Raw genomic sequence first — 24,380 nt, 5'->3', positions numbered from 1 at the left:
TAGACAGAAACGCAGACTGAAAAGTAAGCCTCAAACAAACAATTGCACAGTTGCTTTCCAGGGGTTGTACACTGAATCTTCAAAGATCTAGAAACACTGAGCAAAAGAAGGTAAAAGTGTATACGTTACTTGTATATTTACAGAGTTGTATAGCGTTTGCAATAGATTTTTATTACGCAGATCGTAAATTGGACGTACTGTGGAAAAATCTTTTAAATGTATTTCAAATCATTTGATTGTATAAAAAAACAAACAAACACTAAAATAAATCAAAACACCAGTTCAGACTTACGTCATAGCAAACTATTTTCAACCGCGTTGTATGTTTAAATGTATAAATTGTATGCTTGATTTAAAAAATGAATCAAGATACAGGAAAAAAAATCTTTAAATGGGATAATATTAGTTTCTTGCAAAGTAAAAGGTGGTGGATTATATTTATAGTAATACAAAATAAACAATTTCTGAAGATAAAAAAGTGTCTGGAGTAATTTGATTCATAAACACACAGCTTTTTAAATAAATTTAATGAAATATAAACACAGTTTTTTAAATGTAAGTTAACCCTTCAGTGAATGTAGGGAAACCCTTCAGGGATTGAAGGCTTGAATATTTCTTTTAAATACCCATTAAAATTATTATTTTAATGGCCCCATCAAATAGACTATTTTCACAAACAAGTGCTTAGGTCTAAGGTTCTCTAGTGGTTAAGTATGGAACTAATATGATTTTTTTTACATATCACTTGCATGTTTATCTATATGCCAAATATAAAAAAATAAAAAATAAATAATGAGCAAAAATGTAAAAATTCCAGTAATTTAGTACAAAATCTTGCTCCAATTTGTTCAGAAGTCTGAAAAATGCCTTAGTGTTGGTGCCGTAGAAAAAAAAAATGGATTCCGAGATGATCAGGTCATTAAATTATTACAAAGACCCACAGAGAGTATTAATTATTAATGCCTTGTTCTGGTTGAGTTCTGATTCATTCAAACTTCCTGCAATGAAAAAGTTGCTTTCAGAAAACTCATCAGGACCTCCTCCACCCCTTCGCCTTATCAGAACCAGCCCAAACCTGACCCACACCTGCAAGCAGAGGCACAGGGGAGCCGCTGGAGATGAACGTTTCTTAAAGATTCCTTGGGAATGAATCACAACATTAAAGGTCTCGCACAAAGTGGAAAAACAAAATGATGAACCACAGACTCCGTTACAGTATGTTCTCTGTCTGCAGACGATAAATTATCAAATTGAAAATTGTATATTATTAATCTTTAATAGATGATAATTAAAAACTTCAGGTTTCGGTTCAGTACTGTAGCTATACTCATGAAAAGTCCTATCTCTGTTAAGCCATGTATCCTTACAGCTGTGATGACTTCATGAGATTCTTTATAAATTATTTCAATTAAGAGATAAAATTACCACCATCCTTCCTGCTATTGTCTCTGATTCCCTGTCAGATGAGGCAGCTTTAAAAATGTCACTAGAACCTATTTTAGCTCTGTTGAGCTCTCTGAATTGTCAAAAACATTAGTTTCATCCAAACCTTCCACATGTCTGCTAGATCCCATCCCAACCAGTCTGTTTAAAGAGGTATTTCCCATAATTAATAAACTCATTTAGGATCTGCTTAATTTGTCTTAACGAAGGGTTATGTACCACAGTACTTTAAGATTGCTGTAATAAACGTTTACTTAAGTAACGTGATCTGAATTCAGGAATTCTGGCCAATTCTAATCTAACATTCATCAAAAAAAATTCTAGAGAAAATAGTTGCAGGTCAGTGGTGTGAACATCTGAACAGAAATAATCTGAGGAGTTCCAGTCAGGGTTTAAAGCTCATCATAATCCAGAAACAGCACTGGTGAAAGTTGCTAATGATATTCTCATGGTCTCTGATAATGGATTTGTGTCTAAACTGGTCCTGTTAGACCTCAGTGCTGATCACAATATTCTTCTTGAATATGATATTGGGATTATAAGAACAACTCTAAAATGGTTTAAATCATATTTCTTTGATATACTACAGTTTGTAAATGTAAATAATGAATCTTCTTCATACACCAAAGTTAGTCATGGAGTTCCTCAAGATTCAGTGCTTGGACCCATACTCCATCCACCAATCAATCAATCAATCAATCAATCAATCAATCAATCAATCCATCCATCCATCCATCCATCCATCCATCCATCCATCCATCCATTATCTTTACCCACTTCTTCCTTTTCAGGTCGCGGGGGTCACTGGTGCTCATGTCCAACGATCACTGTGTGAGAGGCGGGGGACACCCTGGACAGCTCGCAAGTCCATCACAGGGACACACAGAGACAAACAACCATTCACTCTCTCACTCACACTTAGGGACAATTTAGAGTTAGCAATCACCCTAACAATTGAATTGAAAATGAAAACATTGTACTGGTAATTTCATTCACAATGAACTTAAAGTAATAAAAATGGTTATAAAGTTTATTAATACTGTAAAATGATAAAGCATATTGCATACATACTGTAATGTATCTGGAAGCAGATCGATAAATAATATATTTCCTTCACAGTTGGTACAGGTAAATTCACTGGGCCATTTTTAATTAATCAGTTGACACACTAATTGGCACATTAAGTTTTTCATGATTGCATGAAAGATAAAGTTATTTAAGAAAACAAAAATGTGGCTTAAACCTTTCTACAAAGCTTTTTTGGGGGGCTTATGCTGTATAAAAATGGGTACCAAATGCTCTAATATGTGCATATGTAAAAATTGTACAGGCAAATATATTAGTTTGTAGTTTGCATGCAGGACATGGATGCTGCCCACCAAATACATCACATCATGATGGCCTATTTTACTTTACTCACTCCATCTATCACTCAGTCTGCTGCTAAACAAAATATGAACTTTTTTTTTTATTTTCATATCCTGCAGTCATGAGAACACTTTATTTAGAGTTAAGTAAAAATAATTACATTTGTTCATAAATAAATTATCACATTAAAACAACACAAAATAAGACTTACGTTGGGAAACCTAACAAATTCAACAAGTTACCAAAGAGGACTTGTTTTCCTTCTTGCCCTGAATACGTTTCTGCTTGCTCTCACTATTTGATTACATGGCCAACATTCCTGAAATGCTTTAATGCCTCAGCCTCCCCCATGCAAACAATTTACACTTCTTGTCTGCAAAGACCAACTTGATCTTTGCAGACAAAAAGTGTGAATGTTTGATGTATTCAACTTTCATTTAGTCTCTTTCATTTCCAAGAGAGACCTGTTTTAAACAAAAGTAACAAAGGTAAAATGTGAAGGCTGCAAGTGATGCTGCTGTCTGTTAATGTTGGAGAAAAAACACATAAAAGAATTGATGACTGTGCATTATTAAAAATTAATGTACAAAAATGAGCATTTCCAGTAAAAACATCAAATGTTGTTATGGGGTTTTTGTTGATTGCAGCAGGATAAAGCAACATTGTAGAGATGAAAACATTATTTTACACAAATGACAGTTCCAGATCCATTTTTATATAAATTAAACAGAAAACAAACGTTCAACTGCTTTATTAAAAAGTTAGAACTGTAGTTAACAAGAATATTTAAATTACATTTATCCAACAAATTTAAGACAGTATAAAAACAAGAGAACGTGCAACTAATGATTATTTTATATTCTCTACTTGATCTAAAAGATAAAATGTTAAAACCAGATGTGCGTTTTCCAAAGCTATAATGTTCAATTTGAGAATAATTTTATCTTATTTGGTTGTAAGGCATGCAGGGCACAGATTTATTCAAAGATTACTTCGGATAAAGAGAGTTACCTGTACTTCACTTCCGCCTTTGCTTTATGATAATTTTTTTTGTATCTTTGCATTTAACATCAAATATTTGTTTAATTGTGAACTTCAGAGTAACTTTTGACTTTTACTCTATTTTAAGAAAAAACTCGATGAAGATTGCTTGGCATTTGAATGCAGCGTGGTACATTTTTGGTTGTCAGAATCAGAAAACACACAAAACCAAATAAGAAAAAAACAAACTAAAGCTTCATAACTTGCCACAATTTTTTTCCAATGACTTTCAGTACGTATCGTCGCGTAGGATAATAAGATGCAACAAAACATCATAATGTTTAGTCATTTTTTTTAAATAAATCTTAACGACGACTGTGATTGAGGAAACCCTTGTTTCGTAGTATCGCGAGATTTGGTCGAGATCTCTGACGAGAGGCCCCAGCTTGTAAATTAATTTACTTTTTGTAGAGGGCTCGCTCGTTAATAACGGTGCAATTTAAAAGACTGTCTGGTGCCATTAGCTAAACATCGGCTACAAATGTTTTACTATGAGTTGTTTTCGGTCTAAATCTGGGAGGGTGAGTATTTATTTTACTCTGGAAACAGGATCAGCTGTCTTCTCTGTCTGTTTTCACTGCAGCATCAGAGAATTTGAGCGTTATGTTTTGCTAGCAGTAGCTTTGCTAACAGCAGCCAGTCTGCTGCACAATAAATAATCATTAACCCTGTCAGCCTCTGAGCACACGTTAAATTTTAACGTTAAACACTCGGGGCGAGTTGTAACCGAACTGGGTCAATCTGAGCTAACATGAGTGTGAAATTACCGTTTTTACAGTAATGCAAACTAAACTAATGAACACTGTCATTCGTGCTTTCTATCTTTTATTCTGGTTAAATCCAACAAATTTGTAAACTGTTCCCTGATTAATATTTTTCGAAGTTTTCCACATTTTTTCCTCATTATATTAAATTAGAAAATATATTACTGTGGAGGCCTCTTTACTGAAATGGCACATAAAAACAGCAACATTTTTTTATTTTGTCGAATATGCATTATGGAAAAAACTGTGAATTACATAAACGAGGTGAAACAACAAGTGATTGATCATCTCCAGAAAACAAACAAAGTTCACCAAGATATCACATTTGGTATAATTATCAAAGATATGAAAATCAGTAGTCTGATATAAACTCTTCTAACAGTTGTTAGATGGATCTAAATGCTTGAGAAATATATTTACAACTGTATTTAATACACAACAACAGATTGAACAAGATCCAAATTAAACAGCGCAAAACCAAAATAAAATCTCCATCAAAATATCCCAGTTCACTTGATTTTTATACACTTCATCCAGTGTTAAATGTGTTTATTACAAGTTTGTGCCTTTGCTGTTTTGAGGGTCGGGAGCTGAAAACGATGGAAACCTTTAAATCGATTGTTTTGATCTGAATTTGAACGTTCAACAAAATCCAAACATCCACACGCGTGGTCTTCAATTGAAATTCAGCATACTCCACTTAAAGGCATTTTTCTCTAGCAAAGGTCCAGAATATACATATCATTTAAATTCTCGTTTAGTAATAATATAATAGTTATTAGTTTAATTCACTCACCTGAGCCTCTTTGTGAGCTGACAGCTTCTCTCTGCAGAAGGAAGCAGAGAAAACCCTAAACCTAAAGTCTAAATGTTGGTTAAAGTGGCAAAATCACTATAAATCGTAAAGGGTGTTCCACTTGAAATGAGTTACAGTAAACTTTTATAAAAAAAAGCTGCATAGCATACAATGAGCGGCACTTCTTTAAATGAATTGCTGTCAATTGTAGAAAAGCTGCACTGCATAAAAGGAGAAATGCGAGAAAAGCTGTGCTGCATAAAATACTGTAAATACTAGAAAATGTGGACAAGTAAAACTTTTTTTTATTATTATTATTATTCACATTTTCATTCTATGAAAGTTTAAAAATCAGGTCCAGATAACGCTTCATTTGTTCTGGATCAAGACCACAGTTCACCTCTTAGGAAACCTTCATTTGCAGTAATGACACGTTTTCCAACCATAAACTCATTTTTTGGAGTTAATTTTTGCGCAGTAGTTGTTGTGAAGTAATAGTATTGTTTGCGTTTTCCTTCCTGCTACTCCTCAGCTTGACGAAGGAAGTGAGTTCATGACGCCATGAGTCCACCGGTGCCGCCCACGTTCTTCTGCTGTTGTCACAGAAAAATCTGGTTGCATTCAGCAGTAGGACGTGAACGCATCTGTTTTTCCTCCTAATTGTTACCTGCCTTCACGGATAATATGGAAGGACGAGCACAATGAACCGATACACCACCATCAGACAGCTCGGGGATGGCACCTATGGCTCCGTCATCCTCGGCCGCAGTCTGGAGTCAGGAGAGCTTGTTGCCATAAAGAAGTGGGTATACAGACATTTCCCACCAATAGAAAGTACATTGTTCCAAGATTATTCAACCAAAATAATGATCTATTTTCAGAATGAAACGCAAGTTTTACTCCTGGGAAGAATGCATGAACCTCCGAGAAGTCAAGGTGCGTTTATAACATGAAATGCTTCCATGCATGTTTATAGCAGAGCAGAGGAAATGGGGAAAATCTCAAAATAAACATCTGTATTTTATCATGTTATGATGTTAATACCAATCCAAAGCTGTCTTTCCTTTTCTTCATACCAGTTTAATACGTTACCGTCCAAATTAGCTCTCAGCAGCTCTCAGAGCAGAAGGTGATTTTCTTGCGTGCTGCAGATTTTGAACCCGTCCCTTTTTTTCCCCAGAGCTTAACCTCAGAGCAACGCTTACAGCGCCACTCCAGCAGCAGCTTCTGCCTCTTTACTAAAATGTAGCATGGTTAGAGAACCATCCCCCCAGTGCATGGGAAAACGGTGCATTTCTCCATCCTTGTTATTGAATTACTAAATTTCAGCAGAAATCCCACTTTCCCTAAAATGTCACTGCCCATGTTTTAATTAGAAAGTAATTAATAATGCTGCTGAATGACCCGTTTGCACTGTCCAGCATGGTCAGCTTTATCACTTGTGATTCTTACGTGTGGACGGGTTGCTGACACGAACCTCTTTATTCTTTCAGTCACTAAAGAAACTCAACCACACAAACGTGATCAAACTCAAGGAGGTAATCCGAGAAAATGATCACTTGTACTTCATATTCGAGTACATGAAGGAAAATTTGTATCAGCTAATGAAAGATAGGTGAGTTATTTATTTATTTTTTTCTTGTGTTCCCTTTTTAATGTTCATTTAAATACGTATATGTAAGCTTTTTCTTTCTCACTGCAGGGCACGTTTGTTTCCCGAGTCCGCTGTCAGGAATATTATGTTTCAGATACTTCAGGGACTGGTGTTTATTCACAAACATGGTGTGTGTTGATGAGTGGAGGTGCTAAATCTGATTTAGTAAAAGAGATATTTTATCCTGTCTGAGTCTGATGCATTCTGTCTCTGCTAGGCTTCTTCCACAGGGACATGAAACCGGAGAACCTTCTGTGCATGGGCCCAGAGCTGGTGAAAATAGCTGACTTTGGGCTTGCCCGCGAGATCCGATCTCGACCACCATACACGGACTACGTCTCAACCAGATGGTGAGTTTCTTTTGGAAACATAAAGCGTGTAGGCTTTGCCTAAATGAGAGGGTTTTAAGGTGCCAGTGTTTGTTTTGAACCAGGTACAGAGCTCCAGAGGTGCTGCTCAGGTCCACGTCCTACAGTTCCCCCATAGACCAGTGGGCAGTCGGCTGCATCATGGCTGAGCTTTACACTCTCAGGCCTCTTTTCCCAGGATCCAGTGAAGTAGACACCATATTCAAGATTTGCCAAGTCTTGGGTACACCAAAGAAGGTAATGTTTCGCCAACACAAAGCAGAAATAATCAGATCTTCTTTTTTCTCTCCAAAATATGAACTACTGTATCTTTCAGCCTATAAGTCACAGGGGTTTTTTTGCATAGTTTGCATGCCCTGCGACTTATACACCGAAGTGACCTATTTATGTTTTTTTTCCCATATTTATAAACCTATTTTTGGCTGAGATATGATCATTTTCATTCATTCTGACTGAAAATATTGAACACTACACTTTTCAGCCGCTAGATGGCACTTGAGTATTATGGCATACCATTGTGTCATGTAATTGGTAATAATGGCTATTAATGACACAATCGGCTTGCCATCGACTCCCTTTGTCCAGCTCGCCTGGAGCATCCGTCAAATCAGCTTCATTTTACTGCGCCGCCCCAGTGAAATGCAGCTGATTTGACCATTAAAGTGCATTTTTTAAATAAAAGTTCAACTGAGACACACCTTTGCTATAAAGTCGAGCAAACAAATAATTGTTTTATGCGTTTATCTTGTTAAATTTTGAAGAAATGCGCAGCGAGTTGTGCCTCTGCGCGTTTCTACTTCCACGTATCGGTTTTTGAAATGCAGCTGATTTGACCGTCAAAGTGCATTTATTAAAGAAAAGTTAGACTGAGACACATGTTTGATATAATTTTGAGCAGACAAATACTTGTTTTTAAGTGTTAATCATGTTAAATTATTGTTAAAGTCCTCCTGTGCACGCTCCCGTGGCCGCCATTTGGCAGCCAATCAATTTTTGGCACACGGGCCGGATGTCTCCGCTGACGCGTAACAAACGCGATGCGTCAGCGGTGATGCATAATAGATGCAACGTATTTATGGATTTTTCCACTTTATTAAACATATTTGGACTGATGTGACTTACTGGGCGGTGCGACATGTACGGTGGAAAATACGGTACATCACAGCTAAGATTGGATAATTCTGTGAGACCGCTGGCAAATGGTCTTATTCTCATTCAGAGATTAGTCAATGATGCAACACAAGCAATAATTGTGAAACATTGATTTTGAAATTTTGTTTTTGGATATTATAATAGTTTCTAAAACAGGATGTGTTGTTAGATTAAAAGACAAACACATTTTGAACGCACAGGAAAGGTTTTTAACTTGTATGTCATGTTAATGTGTGATATTTACAAACTGAAAATGAGATTTGAACGCCTGCTCCTACTGGATAGAACATTTCTGTTAAGGAGCACAAATCCAGTTGTGTGTATGATTGTGTGATTTCTGTGTTGATATGTGACTTTTGTCATGTGTAGCTGTGTTTGTTTGTTTAGACCGATTGGCCAGAGGGACACCAGCTGGCCAGTGCCATGAACTTCCGCTGGCCTCAGTGTGTTCCCAATAATCTGATGACGCTGATCCCACATGCCAGTCCTGAAGCCGTCCATCTGATGACAGACCTGCTTCAGTGGGATCCCAAGAAGAGACCAGCCTCTGCTCAGGTAGCATCTGTCCTAACCTCTCGTCGTCCTCACAGCTGAACAAACAATACAAACTAAAGCTGTATGGGTGTTTTTAGGTTCTCAGGTACTCATACTTCCACGTGGGCCAGGCTTTGGGCACTCCTCAGCAGATCCTGGAGCAGGGCAGACCTCATCCAGGCCTTGTGCATCTGCAGACTCCTTTGCAGTCACAACAATCTCTGCAGCGGCAGCAGCAGTCTCTATTGCTGAAGCCGATGCCCCCCTCTCAGCCTCCACCTTCGAACCATCACTGTCCCCCGTCCAGGCCTCTCCAGCAGATCCAGCCCTCCCCTGCACCAGCAGCTGCACAGGCGGCGGCGTACCAGCGGCACACAGAGCTGGTGCGAGAGCAGCAGCAGCCGAAGCACATCTCGAAGCAGGAACAGGCGGAGGGAATGCCACAGAGCCGTCTACCTTACATCATGGACAAGAGCCTGCAGAGCAAGGTGAGCACGATGATGGTGTATCTACCCCAGGGGTCTGCAACCTGCGGCTCTTTGGTCCTTGGGCTGCGGCTCCTTGAAGCTTTGACCAAACATAATGCAATATGTGAATTTGTTGGTTTTTATACCCACTGTAAAGAGAAATGACAAGTTTTAGCAGTTTTTCTGCAAATGTTTAAGTGAAATTGCCAAAACAAGGAGAAAATAATGTTGATTAGCTTTAGCTACTTCGTTTATCCAACTTCTGGCCTGACAGTGGATCTTTCTCTGAAATCCACCAGAAACTCTTTGGGAGGAAGGGATGGATCTAATTAAAGTTAAAGTAAATATAAAATTTGAATTAAAATTTTAATGTCACATTTACATAGCCAACAAAACAGACCAATATTTAGACATTAAATTTATGCTTTTATTACTTTAAAGTGGCATACATAATTATTTTTATTTTTCTAAAATTAAAAGGAAAACTCATAAACCTGCAGAGTTTGGGGTTAAAATTTTTTGTAAAATTGGTATGAAATATATATTTTCCCCCTTTTTTACATGAATGTGGTCTTTTATTTAGCCCTAAAATGAAAAAAAATAAAAATAATGTTAAAATTGATTTATATAATTTTTGTTTTATAAAAATCAACCCTGCTCGCTGGAAACAAAAACCCCTTCACACGAATTTGAAGTGGCCCATGAGCCACCAGTTGATAAACACCATTGTAGCAGGTTTTGTGGCTCCAGACACATTTTGTTTAGTAAGTGAAAGGTAGAAATGTCTGTTTTGATCTAAAACGTTGCAGACCCATTTCATCCTGACGTGATAAATGTCACAATTTCCACCAGTTTCATCAGAAACTAGAACGATTGGTGTGGAAAATACCTCTGATGTCATTGATGTTGATTGTTTTGCAGCAAACACAGCAGGAGTCAGACAACGCAAACCTGCTTAGTTATATAAAACCTAAAGGAGGAGGGCGGCGGCGCTGGGGACACGGAACTGGACATCTCAAAGGACAAGACTGGGACAACTACGAAGAGACTGATCTGTCCTCGGTGGGTGCTCTCGGAAAAAATAACCTCTCTGTGAAGTCGAGGCCGGGAGAAGACTCTCTGAGCAGGTGAAGCAAGTCTTTTATTGAAATGATGATTTTTATCTCTTGTTTTCAGAAAGCAGTAAAGATCAAATTGAATACCGTCAATACGTGATTATGGTCGCCTTCTTCTCGTGTCCCGCAGGTTTGGAAATATTCTGGATTTCAGTCGACCCAGTGGGAAAGAAGACGCACCTTTAAACCTGAACAAAGCTGCAGCCTATCAAGAGCCGTCAAGAACTGCCTCTGCCAAACAGCATTACCTGAGGCAGTCCAGATATTTACCTGGTAATAAAAAACTTTCTTTTTTTAAACTATTTGTCTGTGTGAGCCTAGTATTTACCTAGTACTTGTAGGGCAGAATTCAGGTGCTTACTGGGTACCCAGTACCAAATAAGTACTAAGTACATGCCTGGTAAGTATTTGGAATGTACCAAATACATATCGAGCATGTACCTGGTCCTTACTGGGTATGCACTGCCTCTGTGTCTTGGTAAAATTTCATTATACACCAGGTAAATACAGAGTAAGTAGGCCTGTCACGATAAAAAATTTTGCTGGGCGATTAATTGTCTCAGAAATTAGTGTCTTCAGTAGAAAGAGAGACATGAAGAAATGATAAAGCTGATAAATGAAAATGATGATAATTTTCATTTATCATGTGATTAATTGGTTTAATATTTAATTTATTGTGACAGGCCTAAGAGTAAGTACCCATTATGTACCCTTGAGTACTGGGCACAGACACAAAAAGTATCAGTAAATACCCAGTAAGTACTTGTTTTTTTTCTGTACCTGATCGTCGCTTGAAAATTTACAGATCCTGTATTGGGCTGTATTACGTATTTATACAAGTACAATATGCATTTATTCTTCTTTTGTTTCCTTCAGGCATTACTACTAAGAAGAACGTGGCCATAAATGCCAGTAAAGAGTACACAGGAAGCCATCTTTGGGGCGGCAGCAGTATTCCATTTGGCGGGACTCTGCCGAGCAGAGGAGCTCACGGTAACCTCACTGTCACCTATTAAACTTCTTGTTGAAGCTAAATGTAAAGTACATGTTTGTTCTGCTCATCAGGCACAAATACAATCCCAGGTGGATACATGCCATCATTTTACAAAAAGGACAACGGCTCTGCTGGTCCCAGAGGGCGTCAGGGTGCTTCAGGAGAAACGGCGTCAAGTGAGTACATGTTGAGCAGCATAACGTGACCTTTTTAACACAAAGCCTTTATTTATTGTGTGTTTATTGCTGTTTTAGATTATGCAACATGGCGGTCGGGTCGGAGCCAAATGAACCCCTCAGCCAGCACGCCAACAGCCAACAAGAGCACATACAGTCTGCTGCCCCGCCCGCCATTACAGACCATTCATGGGCGCCCAGACTGGACTACCAAATATGGACACCGTTAGTGGCCTGCCTTGAGCTCTGATTTGTGCTCTGAGAACTCTTTCCTTTCCAAAGAGTAGGCCTAGTTATTTTACAGTCCTGTTCTGTAAATAAACCTTAAACAGCAGCAATAAACTTAGTTTCATTATGTATACTTTGGACGCTGTGAGTTGTAAAATATTACGTTTGGTTCAATGCGATAAACCAAAATTCAAGTGAAGCCCCCCCAGTCTTTTTTTAATTCCTCTGTAATATAACTGCTGTCAAGGAAGAGGTCACACCTCAGTTTTGTATGTCGTGAATGTCGTTTACTCACATGTATACATTCTATAATATGCTTATGACAGTATACAACTTTCACTGTGATGTATTTTTTACAGATGACTTGTTTTGCCTCAATTTGATAAAGCCATTTGTTTTTATATTATTTCCTTTTTGTTTACAGATATTTGATGTGTACTGAATGCTTTCAGTGAAATGTGAGCGAGACTTTAATTTATAAGTTGACAAATTGAAAGTGTTTGCCGTACTGTACAGCTGAATGATCACTGCAAGTGATACTCGTTTGCATGATTTATGCATTAAAATGATCATTTAAAAAAATTATTGGGTCAAAAAGTGTAAAATATTATTTCTGAAGTCTACAGGTACAGTAATTCCTAATCCTAGCAATTTGAACACGGTACGGTGTCTTATAGTGCTATATGAGCTTAAGCACTGCAAGTAAAATAGCGTCCCAGAGTTGGTCCATTTGGAGTCAAAACGTGTACAGAGTTACCATAACTAACTTTTCTAATGATCTTTTTGCTAATGGTTTGTCATCAGAAACTCATGCATTGACAACTGCTTAGCATTTAGGCCCAATTAAAAATGGCCGCCACTGCTAATTAACCATGGTCAAAACAAAAATAGTTACAACTCAGCCAGTTTTACAGATATTGAAGTAAAATCTGGTGTGGTGATAGTAAGAGTCATCCTTAAGACAGATCAGATCTTGAAAAAGAGTTAAATTTAAAACTGGCAGGAAGGTGTCAAAACAAAAAAATTAACCTATATAATATCTATAAATAAGATGATTAGTTAGACCTAGAAGTATATATATATGTCTTGGGTATTTCAAGGTTTTGATGGGATTAGCCTACTATTATAATATTTAATCGATATTATTTGATATTAATATGTAAGTAATCAATGTTGATTTCTATATGTAGTTTTACTAAATATATATTAATATAACATTATCGTGCATTTTAGCTAATAATACCTTGAAATACTTATTAATTCAAATTCATAATGAAAAGAATTAATCTCTTTAGGACATTGTAAATATTTAAATTTTTCACTTGTATTTTCTTGTTTGGTCTTTGTTTTTTTTTAAGCGAGTTTTAAGCTCATTGGTACTTCAAAGCATTTCATAAGATTAATACAAGAAAATAATAGTTGTTGCATGTATTTGTAGCACCCCTAGAGGAGGAATGGTATAGTATGCTAAGCTACTTAGCATAGCTAAGCTAGTTAGCTTAGCTTTCCTTGCGCATGCTGTAAAAAGGAAGGCAGACTGCCACGTGCAGCGCCGCATTTGGATGTGTCTGAAGCTTGGAGCTTGACTTCCCTACGTTTCTCCTTTTGGCCTTGAGCTTGTTTGGAGTTTCTAGCAGGGGAGCGCAGCTACTGGTACACCGAAGGATGGTCGTCCTACATCGTCCGCTGCCACCGAGCGCAGGGCTTCGGGAGGGACACATATGGAGCTGTGAGGGAGGAAGGGGACACCCGCCTAGCCAGCCAGATCAGCCGAATCAACCCTAGCGATCAATGGGGTGACAGATGTCGCAGCCAGATCGCCCTCACATCCGAAAAATTAAAGATGGCTGCTACGTTTATATGTGAGTGGATACAGAAACCAATTTTCGTTACGGTTTCATAAAACGGAATATTTGCTGTCACGAGCGAAGAGTTTTACAGCGTTATAAATATGTAGAATTTATACGATTTGACGTCATACTTACCAGAAAATTCCAAAAACAAGTAAATGTAGTAATGTTTTACCCATGAGGCTTTGCGCCAACATGTTCATGACTCTTGTCATTCTATTGGTCAAAACTCGCCAATCAGATCTTTTAAGTTTTAACACGCCTATAACATTTTACTCAGCGATTGATTTCACGGCCGTGTCTTTGCTTTAATTCTGTTTGAATTAATAAATTCAGTTATTTTTATTTTCAGAGTTTAGAACACGCCATGTCTGGAAAAGTTACTCTGCACTATTTCAACGGGAGGGGGAGAATGGAGTCAATCCGTTGGCTTCTGACTGTTGCAGAAGTGGAGGTGAGTAAAGAAAATGGCAAAGTCTGCAGACTTTGAACCTCTCAACTTATAATGACTTGTGTTCACAGTTTGATGAGGTTTTCCTGACAACCAGAGAGCAGTACCTGAAACTCCTGAATGGTGAGTTCAGATAAAAAAAACACGTCAGCTCACATGCACTAGTGGGTGGATACTTTTTGACCTGTGTCCAAGTTTCTTAATCTTGAACTGCTGCCTACATGTGTTGCATTATATCCTAATGGGAAGTAGGTTAAATATTTAGCTCGGGTGTATTTTATGACTGGGGTAGTGAGCGATGGATGTGATAATTTCATTATCTTCAGGAAGTTGCGCTCCACCTTGACCCTGTCCTGTGTTTTCTCTGCAGACGGGGAGCTCATGTTTCAACAGGTTCCTTTGGTGGAAATCGATGGCATGAAACTCGTGCAGACAAAAGCAATCCTGCACTACATTGCAGAGAAATACAACCTCTATGGGAAAGATGTCAAAGACCGTGCCATGTATGTTCCTGTTCTGTTATGAACTAACAGATTATTGTTGATTGATCATTAATAAAACATTGCTTTTAGGATCAATATGTACTCTGAGGGACTGATGGATCTTATGGAATTGATCATGATGCTGCCCTTCGTCGCAGACCCCCAACCAAAACTTGACAACATTCAAACTAAAGCTAAAGAGCGCTACCTGCCTGTGTTTGAGAAGGTAATATGGACAAAAAAATATCACCCGTCACCTTTTGCGTTGCCTTTCTGAAAGTTGCATTAAAATCTGTTACTTCATATTTTGCCATCTCCATTTTTTGCATCATCATCAGCCAGTTGTAATTATGATTGTGTGTTTAAAACCACTCCCCTCAGGCGCTGAGTGGACCCGTTTACCTGGTGGGAGGTAAGCTCAGCCTTGCAGACGTGCTGCTGGTTGAATGCACCTTGATGCTCGAGGAGAAATTTCCTGCAATCCTCGCAGACTTTCCAAACGTCAAGGTAAAAAGTGTTCTCTAGAGTTTGTGAAAACGTCTCAGTCCTCGTCCCTCCTGGGCTTAAATTTTTTTTGTGTTTCCGTCCAGTCTTTCCAGGGCAGAATGACTCAGATTCCTGCCGTCAGCAGGTTCCTGCAGCCGGGCAGCAAGAGGAAGCCGCAGCCAGATGAACATTACAAAAATACTGTTTTGAAAGTGTTTAACATCACTGCACCGTTTCCATAATCTGATCGAAAGATGTCACATTCCTCACATTACGAGTAGTTTGATTCCTAATGATTGGCGTGAGTGCACGTGGCTCATGTTAAAATTAAAACCGCACAATCCAATACAAAAAATAAATGTATTGTGCTTCAGTTGAATTTCTATTTTTTTTAATAATTCTGTGATGAGTTGAACTGAATAAATAGCTATTTTTGGGGGACCTTTTAAGAAGCTGGTGTGTTTTGTTCAGTTTATGGTCTTATCTTTTTATCTCCAAAGTTTTTTTTTAAATGTATAAATATTAATAAAGTGCCACAGGGTTTTTAAAACGAGATAATCGTAGCGTTAAAAGTCGTTTTGATCAAAGCTCGTTTGATGTCACGTTTCTGATGCGAGGAGCTGTTGGCACAGAGTTTGTGTTGGGAATTACTCTCAGCTACTACCACAACAAATTTTAGTCAATCACTTATAAAATGAAGTGTTCGATAAGTATTTTTGCATTTTCAAAGATCAGTTGGCCATCTTAAATTGAACAAACCAAAAGCTCATTAGTTGTAGACGCACATACAGTGATTACTTCATTTATATTCATCCTGCGGTTCATGTGATATAAATGAATAACAGACAGGCAAACACCTAACTGTCCACCTTTGCCTTTTGGTAGCAGTTAATCAAAAAAGCAACAAATATTGTACAAATCACATCTGTTTATTTAGGTTTTGCCTCAGTACAAAAATCTCAAAACCTTTTCAAAATTAAAATCTTGTGTTAAACACATGTGACCGATTTAATACTTTAAACATGCCGTTTTGTTCTGCAATCTGAAGGATTTTAGCTTAATAACTGATTTTGTAAAGTAGCTGTTGAACCCTAACATCATCTACTCTCCTGAAAGAACTGCAAATCAATTAATCTCAATTTATGGCATCAGCAAACACATAAAAACGTGGGTACAACAAACAAAGGAATAATTAATCTTGATTCTTCCTAGAAACACAAACTTGGTGGTTAAGCTCCCTTTAAAACAGGCGTGTTCATCAAGAGTCAGGGTTTCTGTGCTGCTCTCTGTCACACCACAGTCAGGAGCAAAAGGCGGAACACCATCAATAAACTGTGGGGAAAAAGGCAAATACAAGAATAAATCAGCTGATGCAGCTAATGTTTCTCAGCAGTTTGATTACATAATCAAAATTTGCTCCATTGAGTAATTTTGACTCTGACCTTAGTCCTGTAATGATGCCTGCAGGCAATAATTTCCCAGATTTCTTGTATCGCAGTCCCATGACAACTGAGAGGACTCCAGAAGTAACTGAAAGAACACAAAAACATCATATGTTAAATGAAGCAACATAAAAACGTTTTAGAGCTGTAATAAATACAATACAACGGAGGCGTACTTACGTAGAGACACCTGGATGTTCTTCGGATCATTAGAAATGTTATAGGCTCCATAAGCAGATAATCCACCAAACACCAAACCAGCTATCAGGGACATGACACTGGCTGTGACAAACCAACACATAAAACAGGATCAGGATGAAATACTGAACAATTATGATTGAGATTTATATTCACCTTAAATAAACACTTTAAACCTTTTCTCTTGTATCCCATAAATCCTCCAAAAGCAATGGCGGCAGCATAGCCAAATCCAATCCAGTCCATTGCCACAGGAAAAAGCTGTGAAGCATAAATCCAGTCAAATATAAAAGTAATCCAATTTAATTTAGGAGGTTATTTGTTCAATCTGTCAAATATTTTACAAGAACGGGCTCACCCACAAAAACATACAAGAAATGTATAAACAAGTGCAAACGGTATTTTTCTAAAAAAATCTATGCAGTAAATGTAACCGACCTCTAGGTGTCGCTGTTGGGCTTTCAGTAAATTACATACTACACACAAAAACACTGTCTGCAAACATTATAAACGCACAATTTCTACATAAATAACATTTTAATTACATTTAATACACTGTTATTCAATACCCCGTGGCATATTTTACATACCTGCTGCAGTCCAAACACAAGATAAACGGCAGCAGCTTTAACGTTTCTCCACTTCCTCGTCACTTCGAATCTACGGATCTGCGCATGCGAGATTGAGTTTATGTGATGTTCAAAGACTTGAAAGAAAGTGGGAAAGTAGATGACCGATTTTCCCTTCCGAACATAACAAACTTTGGCCACTTTAGAAAATTGTCATTGATAATTATATCTTAACGCATTTAAACTTGATGTTTTTTCATACTTTGGACCCTAACTACATTTTAAAGGGATATTTTTTTAGAACTTATTTTTTAATGTATTTGCATTTTTGGACGTTAAACGTGGAATCACAAAGATTCACTGTGTCTTAGCTTTAGTTTCTTTTGGAAAGCATACAACCAAATATAATTTAATTAACTGAAACGTCTTCGAAAATATTCAAAGGAATGAAAGCAATGAAGTTAGCCTTGACAATGTTCAATGTGTTATGACCTGTGGACAAAAGAGGGCTCTAACGTTCAAAACAAAAGTTAACTCATAAAGCTGTTAAATGTTAATTTGGTCTTTTCAATTACATTGTTTTATTACTCAATGTCTCAGTTAGACCACTGCATTCTGAGATGACTAATACATCGTAATATATTGGGTCAAAAGTGCAACTTTTAAAAAGGACTATTAAACTTTGCAGGTTTCAAAATATGTTAAAGTTCATTACAGAGCAATTGTCAAATATGAAACAGGCCTGGCTCGTTTCTAAGGGCTGTTAAAAAACTTCTTCCCTTAAAAAGGCAGCTTTGCTTAAGTTTGCACAGGTCGAAACCAGAAGGCTTCTCGACTGGTCTTGGACAGATGAAACCAAAGTAAAGACGAGCTGCAGGGACGACAGCGTCATATTTGCAGAAAACTAATAATTTCAGCATAAAATCCTTGTGGCAACTTTCAAGCACAGTGGTGGAGTGATGATGATGTGGGCTTGTTTTGCTGCCCCTCGCACCTCTCAGTCACGGACTTGATAATCTTAGATGTTCAAATTATTCTAGTTCCATGCGAGACCATCTGCAGTACAGTTAAAAAGACTTTCATAGTTTTTATTATTCCTTACTGAAATGCTGTCATTGGACCTAAGAGAGAGCTGCCAAACTCCTCAGACGATCAATAAAGTAAAATTGTGTTTAAAACAAGAGACTAAGGCCAAACAGCAGAAAAATACTTGAAACTAATGGTAGTTTTAAAAACCATCTTGAGAGATGTAATACATTGTTGTACCCAGTATTGACCGACTGTTTACACTTGGTTAAGAACAAATGATTATTGATTTTGTCCTCGTTCTTGCTTTAAATTAACGCGTCTCAAAAACTAAATGTTGGTCAAACACAATAAGAGCAAATTCAAGAAACCAGCTGCAGCCATTTTAAAGTGGGTAAATACAATGGATGGACGTTAGCTTCCACCCGGTAGATGAAAAACAATTCTCCATTTAAATATAACCATAAATAAAACAGCAGCTTGTAAATATGTTGGCGCCTGTTAAAGAAACTTGAGGTTCAATTAAATCACCGTAAAACATTTAAAATATGTCATCATAGGAAGCAGAATTCAAATGTGTATAAATGACCAAATCAGTATCTTTTGACTGAAGGTCATACATTCAGTGATGGTTCTCCTAAAACATTTAAATCAGTGCATAGTTAAAAAAAAAAAAGAAGTTTGTATTTAAATTCAAACAGTTCAATGTGTTCATTCGACGACCTCCTGGATGTATTTAAAGTTACAACTCTGATCAATATTTTAAACGTAAAATTTCACTTTTAAAAAGTCATTTAGAAAACTATTTGTTTTAAGCGTTTGTGCAGAAACGAAGCTTTTTACAGGCGCTCGTCAAACTGAATCAACATTCGGGCGACTCCTCTGTTACACATTAACCAAATGTGACCAAGTTATCAGCAATGAGTCAAACAGTTCTATTAATAATTCATTATAGTAAAAAGAAAAACTCAATCTTTCCCCCACAAAAACCTCTTTATTTAACTCTGACCCCAGTTTCCCCACATCGTACACTCTTTAAAGGTTTCATCTTTTAATAACAGTTTTCAAAAAGTGTAAATCAAAGCATTTTAGAGCAAAATAAGCCACTAGGAGCTGTGGACATCATGACCGAATGCTGCTGTGGAGCTTGGGCTCCAGCAGAGCTCCTCCATGCGGTCACCTGGTGGAGAAGAGCCGCCGTGGCCCCCCCCCAAAGAGAAGGCACGCGTTTCCAAAAACACTTGGCATTTAAATATCGTCTACAGAGTTTCCTGATAAGTTACAGTCTGGTTTTCTCTGCATAAAAATTTACTATAAAACGGCTGACACTGATTTCTTTTTTTTTTTTTTTGTTAAAGAGAAGAATTATTCAAGTGAGGTATTGGAGAGAAGTGTAAAACCGTGGGATTATTGTAGAACTGAAAACATAAGACTATTATATAGAGGAGGACAAGACGGCTTATACGTAAAGTGACGCGTGGAAAACGCAATGGTCTCGTTACGGTAAACAACAATGGACAAACGGTGCAAGTCACAATAATGTAATACAAATGGCTTGGGAGTGCACAGAAAAACCTGCGATGCACTGGGAGACCATGGCTTTGTCAGCTTGTTGTTAGGTAGATACTTTCATGTCGACTGTAACAAGTTTAAAAGAAGAAAATGCATATATTAAAAGTAAAAAATAAAAATAAAAATATACCCGAAAGAAACCGAATCCATAGAAATAAAACGCTGAAGAAATTAAACTTTACATAAAACACTCTTAATACAACACTGTGGCAAACAGCAGCTTTTGGCAAACTTTGACACTTTAGGGTTCAAATAATATTTTACAATGGTATTTGCATTTTTAACATGTAAGCTCAGTGAAGAAATACTCAAAACGTCCAACAGGTTGATGTTTACTCATTTTTTTTGCAAGAATGAATGTGTTTTTACAGCTACATTCACCGTCAGAAATCAAATCATAAAATAAAATAAAATTCAGCATGAACATTTCTGGTAAACAGTGCAGCTGGTGTTGCGTTCATGGACCCTTACAGAGGACTGCATGCTGGTCGTTTTCTTCTACCAGTGTAAAAACGTCACTTTACATAAGAATAATGCACGTTCCTCCCGACATGGAACTTGGTTTCAAAACATTACAACCAGTATCGTTTAGTCAGTGCACTTAATTGGAAATAAATGATTTTATTTTAGTACTAAGCAAACTTGGCTTTAAAAAAAATAAGCTTTAAAACGTGCCAATGATTGACGAAGCATGCAAAAGTACTAATTTGGCAAAATCTACTGAGGGGTGATAATTTAAAAAGAAGGATTTAGCTATTTTCAATTTATATTTAGGAGTATTTTTAATTTAAATCTGTTATTTTCTTATAATTTCAAGTAGCATAGATAGTTTTAAACATTTCTCAGCGTCTCCGGTCAACAGTTGAGACAGTCAAAACTCTTGTAAAGTTGCTGCTCTGCATCTGGAACATCTTAGGTTGTTGCAACACGAGTGGTATCACAGTTTCCTGTGTCTCGTCATGGCAGCCTCTCTGCACCAACGTTGCAGTTCTTAAGGAGAAACGTTCATCCACAGCCAGCCCAGCAGCGTCCCACAAACCCAGGTTCTCACGTAAAGTTTCCTGCCGCTCTCCGTCAGCAGTAATGGCAGTGTGAGCCCCCCTAAGATGATCAATGATGGAAGGGTCTTGGAGAGACTCAGTGGAGAGGGTTTGCCCTCTCCTGGGAACCTGAACCTTTTCTCCGGGTCCTGCGACTCGTAGAAATCTGTCAGAAGCCTTTAGAAAAAAAACAAAAGTACATTAGGAATACATGCTGTTCAGTGAATACAAGGAACTGAAACTAAAACAAAAATCTTCACATCTTTTCTTTTTTTGTTTTGAGAGCAGTCGCAGCACAAACACCACACAACATCAGGGCTTTTAGTTGCTGGCTTGGCAATAAAATCAAAATCTTGTTCTCATCAACAAAACGTTTTCTCAACAACAACAAAAAGGGTTGTACTGAATCGTCAAAAGCTGAAATTGACTTTTTCAAATAAGTTTATTTCAACATTTTTAGACTCAAAGAACGATAAGGCAATACTGCTTGTTCAATAACCTCCTAAAATCCCTTTCCATGACATACCCAAACTTTTAATTTGAGAGCTGTGCTAAAATCACATGGACTAAATAACTGATTTTAAAGTCTTAAGTGTAACACAGCGTGTGTAATCCAAATAATCATTACCTTATAAGGATGTAGGGGATGCACGATATTGGATTTTTGGCTGATATCCGATATGTTAAAACTTATTTGGCCGATAACCGATACTGATAGTTTTAATGTACTTTCCTTTGTCAGAACATAGCCCTCTTATTTAGGCTTATTTGTTACAAAAACTGTGTAACAGCTGTAAGAGCTGGTGACATATTCAGTAACAGCCATATGCAATACTTTTTAGTTTTAGACATTTGTTATGATGTGTAACCATGGCAACAAGGCAGTTTTCTACAACCAGCAGCAGCTGATTAACGTCTCAAAAGCTCAAATAATATCTCAACTACAGCCCCAAATCTCAAAACGAGTTGAAAAGGATGTTCTGTGGATGCATTCTCATCTACATGCCAGCTGTGCTCAAGTGCCTGACCACTGAGATCCTGGAACTAGCAGGAAACACGGCTCATGACAGCGGAAGGACAGGATCGTCCCTCAGCACCTACAGTTGGCTGTCCGCAGCGACGAGGAGCTCAGCAGACTGATGGGAGGAGTGGCCATCACTCTGGGAGGAGTTCTGCCCGGCATTCGAGCGGTCCTACAGCCCAGGGGAGCCAAGAGGCCAGCCGAGTCTGGGTGGATGGATCGGACGGCATCTGCAGCCAGTTTCTTAGGATCCACTGTGGGATGGACCTTTACAAGAGATCCTTCCTGCCTACAGCATCAGTATCTATAACATCTCTTAATGAAGTGAGGATAACGAGTTACAGCAACAAATAATTTTCCTCTGGGATTAATAAAGTATATTTGAATTGAATTGAATGATATGCATAGCACTTTAACTTGTATTAAATGAAAAGTGTTAAATTATTATTTATTAGCATTAGTCACCTGCGATGCTGTCTCACTTGTGGAGGCTTGTTCCATCGTGCATCCCTGCTTATATGACTTAAAGCTGTTTGAAAGAATATATAAAAAATATGTTTTGTATCTTTTTAGTTAACTGGTGTCTGTAGATGTTAGAAAACAATCCTCCGCAGCACGAGGTCTTACTTTATACCAATGCACAGTAGATTACCGTAATTAAAAGCACAGTTTATTATTTTATCCAGCTTTTATCTAGTTGGCCTCTGATCACATTTGCTTGCAATGCAAATACAAAAAGGGTTGGAAGTTCATTTCAGCCCACATGAGTTACTGATTAAAGTTAAAGATGATTAAAATCAGAGTTTGATCAACAATTATTAGAGTGAACTTTGTGATATAAACAGGGTGTGATTCAGATTTTAAAAATGATGGAAGAGTTAATGTTGAAATAAAATATTACTCTCTTTTTCCACAGGTTAAGACATGTTTTTAAGAGGAATAATAACAGAATAAATAATAGACTAAAGTGATTAAAACCAGCGGAACATAAAAACCACCTAGTCCACACAAAGATGTAAAATCAGCTGATTAGATCTTCCACACACACTCACCGGTCTTTAATTTCGAATCGATCGTGCATCCACCTGCGGAAATTCACCGACTCAGAGGGGATATCCCCTACTTTCACACGGTCGAAGTGTATGTGGATCCGAGGACATTCTTTGCAGAGGAATTCTGTCAAACGTGAAAAAAAAGAGAGACTAAACAAAAACAGGAAAATCCTTTCAGCAAAGAGGCACGTAGTGTCCGCAGATAAAAAGACATGAAGAGAGCTGCTGCAATAAAACTGAAGAGAGCTAAGAACAAATGTAAATTTAAACTGGTTTAAAGTCAACTCAGAAATTTAGGTTAGAAATTTATGTTGTGCAGATTTTCTAGGGTTTACAGTAACCTAGTACAGCTTTTCTACAAGTTATTTTATTCAAGGCAGTGCAGCATTAGCTATTATTACAGTAGTCCCTCGCTACTTTGTGGTTCGACTTTTGCGGACTCGCTCTTTCGTGTTTTTTCAAAGTAAGATTGCACAAAAGATTTTTTTTTTTTTTAGAAGTACACGTCACACTATTGTCAACTTTAATATTACTCACGTGATTGGGACAGTACAGGATACAGTAAAATATTAACGTTAAAAAAAATAAATCTTTAAACAGGCGCCGCCATTTTGTAGTTTTCTCTCAATAAGCCTACACCGTTTCGCCCGTCAAAAGGACTACATTACCCAGAAGTCAACAGTGCCACTGGCCGCTGCTTTTTGCTGAAATGGAGGGAAAGTTCTGATTTGATCTGAAAAAGTTCTCATTCTTATTCATAGTGACTGCGGCGCTCAGTGGATGCAGAGAGTCGTACGGAACCGACCGGGAATTGGACTGGAACCAGACTTCCTGCCTCATCAGTCAATCTGAGCGCTGCTTGCCGGCCCAGGGAGCCTCTCTGGTGGGGAGGCATTGCTTGGAAGTCCGGTGTTTTCTCCGGCGCTCACAGGGACTTTTTCCATCTGGATTTGGACTCTATCATGACCATTGTGTGGTTTTGTTTGCAGTACGTAGCTACTGACTACATATGCGTCCAGGGTTATTGGATTATTGGACATGAACTTTGTTGTTTTCAACCAGTTTGACAAGACTGTCAATATATATATTGG

At 37.7% G+C, this 24,380-nt stretch overlaps 4 protein-coding genes across 4 annotated transcripts in view; 2 read left to right on the top strand and 2 right to left on the bottom strand.

Moving 5' to 3' along the window:
- The first annotated feature begins 4,219 nt into the window (after nucleotides 1-4,219).
- Nucleotides 4,220-12,303, top strand: LOC119418137 (serine/threonine-protein kinase ICK). The gene is made up of 14 exons (XM_037685393.1): nucleotides 4,220-4,373; nucleotides 5,945-6,214; nucleotides 6,294-6,348; nucleotides 6,906-7,027; nucleotides 7,115-7,194; nucleotides 7,284-7,416; nucleotides 7,500-7,671; nucleotides 8,974-9,141; nucleotides 9,219-9,608; nucleotides 10,509-10,714; nucleotides 10,833-10,975; nucleotides 11,579-11,695; nucleotides 11,768-11,872; nucleotides 11,951-12,303. The coding sequence occupies exons 2-14, from the start codon at nucleotides 6,114-6,116 to the stop codon at nucleotides 12,100-12,102; spliced, it is 1,944 nt and encodes a 647-aa protein (XP_037541321.1). The 5' UTR covers nucleotides 4,220-4,373; nucleotides 5,945-6,113; the 3' UTR covers nucleotides 12,103-12,303.
- Nucleotides 12,304-14,283: 1,980 nt separating this feature from the next.
- gsta.1 (glutathione S-transferase, alpha tandem duplicate 1) lies at nucleotides 14,284-15,814 on the top strand. Its single transcript, XM_037678815.1, has 6 exons — nucleotides 14,284-14,404; nucleotides 14,473-14,524; nucleotides 14,772-14,904; nucleotides 14,974-15,109; nucleotides 15,265-15,390; nucleotides 15,474-15,814. Exons 1-6 carry the CDS (start codon nucleotides 14,318-14,320, stop codon nucleotides 15,609-15,611), a joined length of 672 nt encoding a protein of 223 aa, XP_037534743.1. The 5' UTR covers nucleotides 14,284-14,317; the 3' UTR covers nucleotides 15,612-15,814.
- A 507-nt stretch (nucleotides 15,815-16,321) lies between these two features.
- tmem14a (transmembrane protein 14A) lies at nucleotides 16,322-17,684 on the bottom strand. The gene is made up of 5 exons (XM_037678826.1): nucleotides 17,600-17,684; nucleotides 17,186-17,270; nucleotides 16,992-17,093; nucleotides 16,812-16,899; nucleotides 16,322-16,701 (listed from the first exon to the last, which is right to left on the bottom strand). The coding sequence occupies exons 2-5, from the start codon at nucleotides 17,253-17,255 to the stop codon at nucleotides 16,659-16,661; spliced, it is 303 nt and encodes a 100-aa protein (XP_037534754.1). The 5' UTR covers nucleotides 17,256-17,270; nucleotides 17,600-17,684; the 3' UTR covers nucleotides 16,322-16,658.
- A 3,169-nt stretch (nucleotides 17,685-20,853) lies between these two features.
- Nucleotides 20,854-24,380, bottom strand: part of agpat5 (1-acylglycerol-3-phosphate O-acyltransferase 5 (lysophosphatidic acid acyltransferase, epsilon)) — an 18,253-nt gene continuing 14,726 nt past the window's right edge. Inside the window, exons 7-8 of the mRNA XM_037678804.1 lie at nucleotides 23,290-23,413; nucleotides 20,854-21,393 (exon numbers count right to left, since the gene is read on the bottom strand). Of these exons, the coding sequence (XP_037534732.1) occupies nucleotides 21,168-21,393; nucleotides 23,290-23,413 (350 nt within the window). The 3' untranslated portion in view covers nucleotides 20,854-21,167. The remainder of the gene's footprint in view (nucleotides 21,394-23,289; nucleotides 23,414-24,380) is intronic.

The sequence above is a fragment of the Nematolebias whitei genome, chromosome 1 (genome assembly GCF_014905685.2).
Source record: "Nematolebias whitei isolate Nwh7 chromosome 1, NemWhi1, whole genome shotgun sequence".
Taxonomy (NCBI): Eukaryota; Metazoa; Chordata; class Actinopteri; order Cyprinodontiformes; family Rivulidae; genus Nematolebias; species Nematolebias whitei.
The sequence above is the reverse complement of the archived record's forward strand: the minus strand, read 5'-3'. Positions and strand labels throughout refer to the sequence as shown.

Excerpts from the sequence above, each read along its gene's own strand:
- tmem14a (XM_037678826.1), bottom strand. The coding sequence starts at position 17,255 with ATGGACTGGATTGGATTTGGCTATGCTGCCGCCATTGCTTTTGGAGGA. Across the intron at positions 17,094-17,185 it reads TATGGGATACAAGAGAAAAG|CCAGTGTCATGTCCCTGATA; the intron begins GTTTAAAGTGTT and ends GGTTTGTCACAG. Across the intron at positions 16,900-16,991 it reads GAACATCCAGGTGTCTCTAC|TTACTTCTGGAGTCCTCTCA; the intron begins GTAAGTACGCCT and ends GTGTTCTTTCAG.
- gsta.1 (XM_037678815.1), top strand. The coding sequence starts at position 14,318 with ATGTCTGGAAAAGTTACTCTGCACTATTTCAACGGGAGGGGGAGAATG. Across the intron at positions 14,405-14,472 it reads TGACTGTTGCAGAAGTGGAG|TTTGATGAGGTTTTCCTGAC; the intron begins GTGAGTAAAGAA and ends TTGTGTTCACAG. Across the intron at positions 15,110-15,264 it reads ACCTGCCTGTGTTTGAGAAG|GCGCTGAGTGGACCCGTTTA; the intron begins GTAATATGGACA and ends CACTCCCCTCAG.
- LOC119418137 (XM_037685393.1), top strand. The coding sequence starts at position 6,114 with ATGAACCGATACACCACCATCAGACAGCTCGGGGATGGCACCTATGGC. Across the intron at positions 7,028-7,114 it reads TATCAGCTAATGAAAGATAG|GGCACGTTTGTTTCCCGAGT; the intron begins GTGAGTTATTTA and ends TTCTCACTGCAG. Across the intron at positions 11,873-11,950 it reads TTCAGGAGAAACGGCGTCAA|ATTATGCAACATGGCGGTCG; the intron begins GTGAGTACATGT and ends TTGCTGTTTTAG.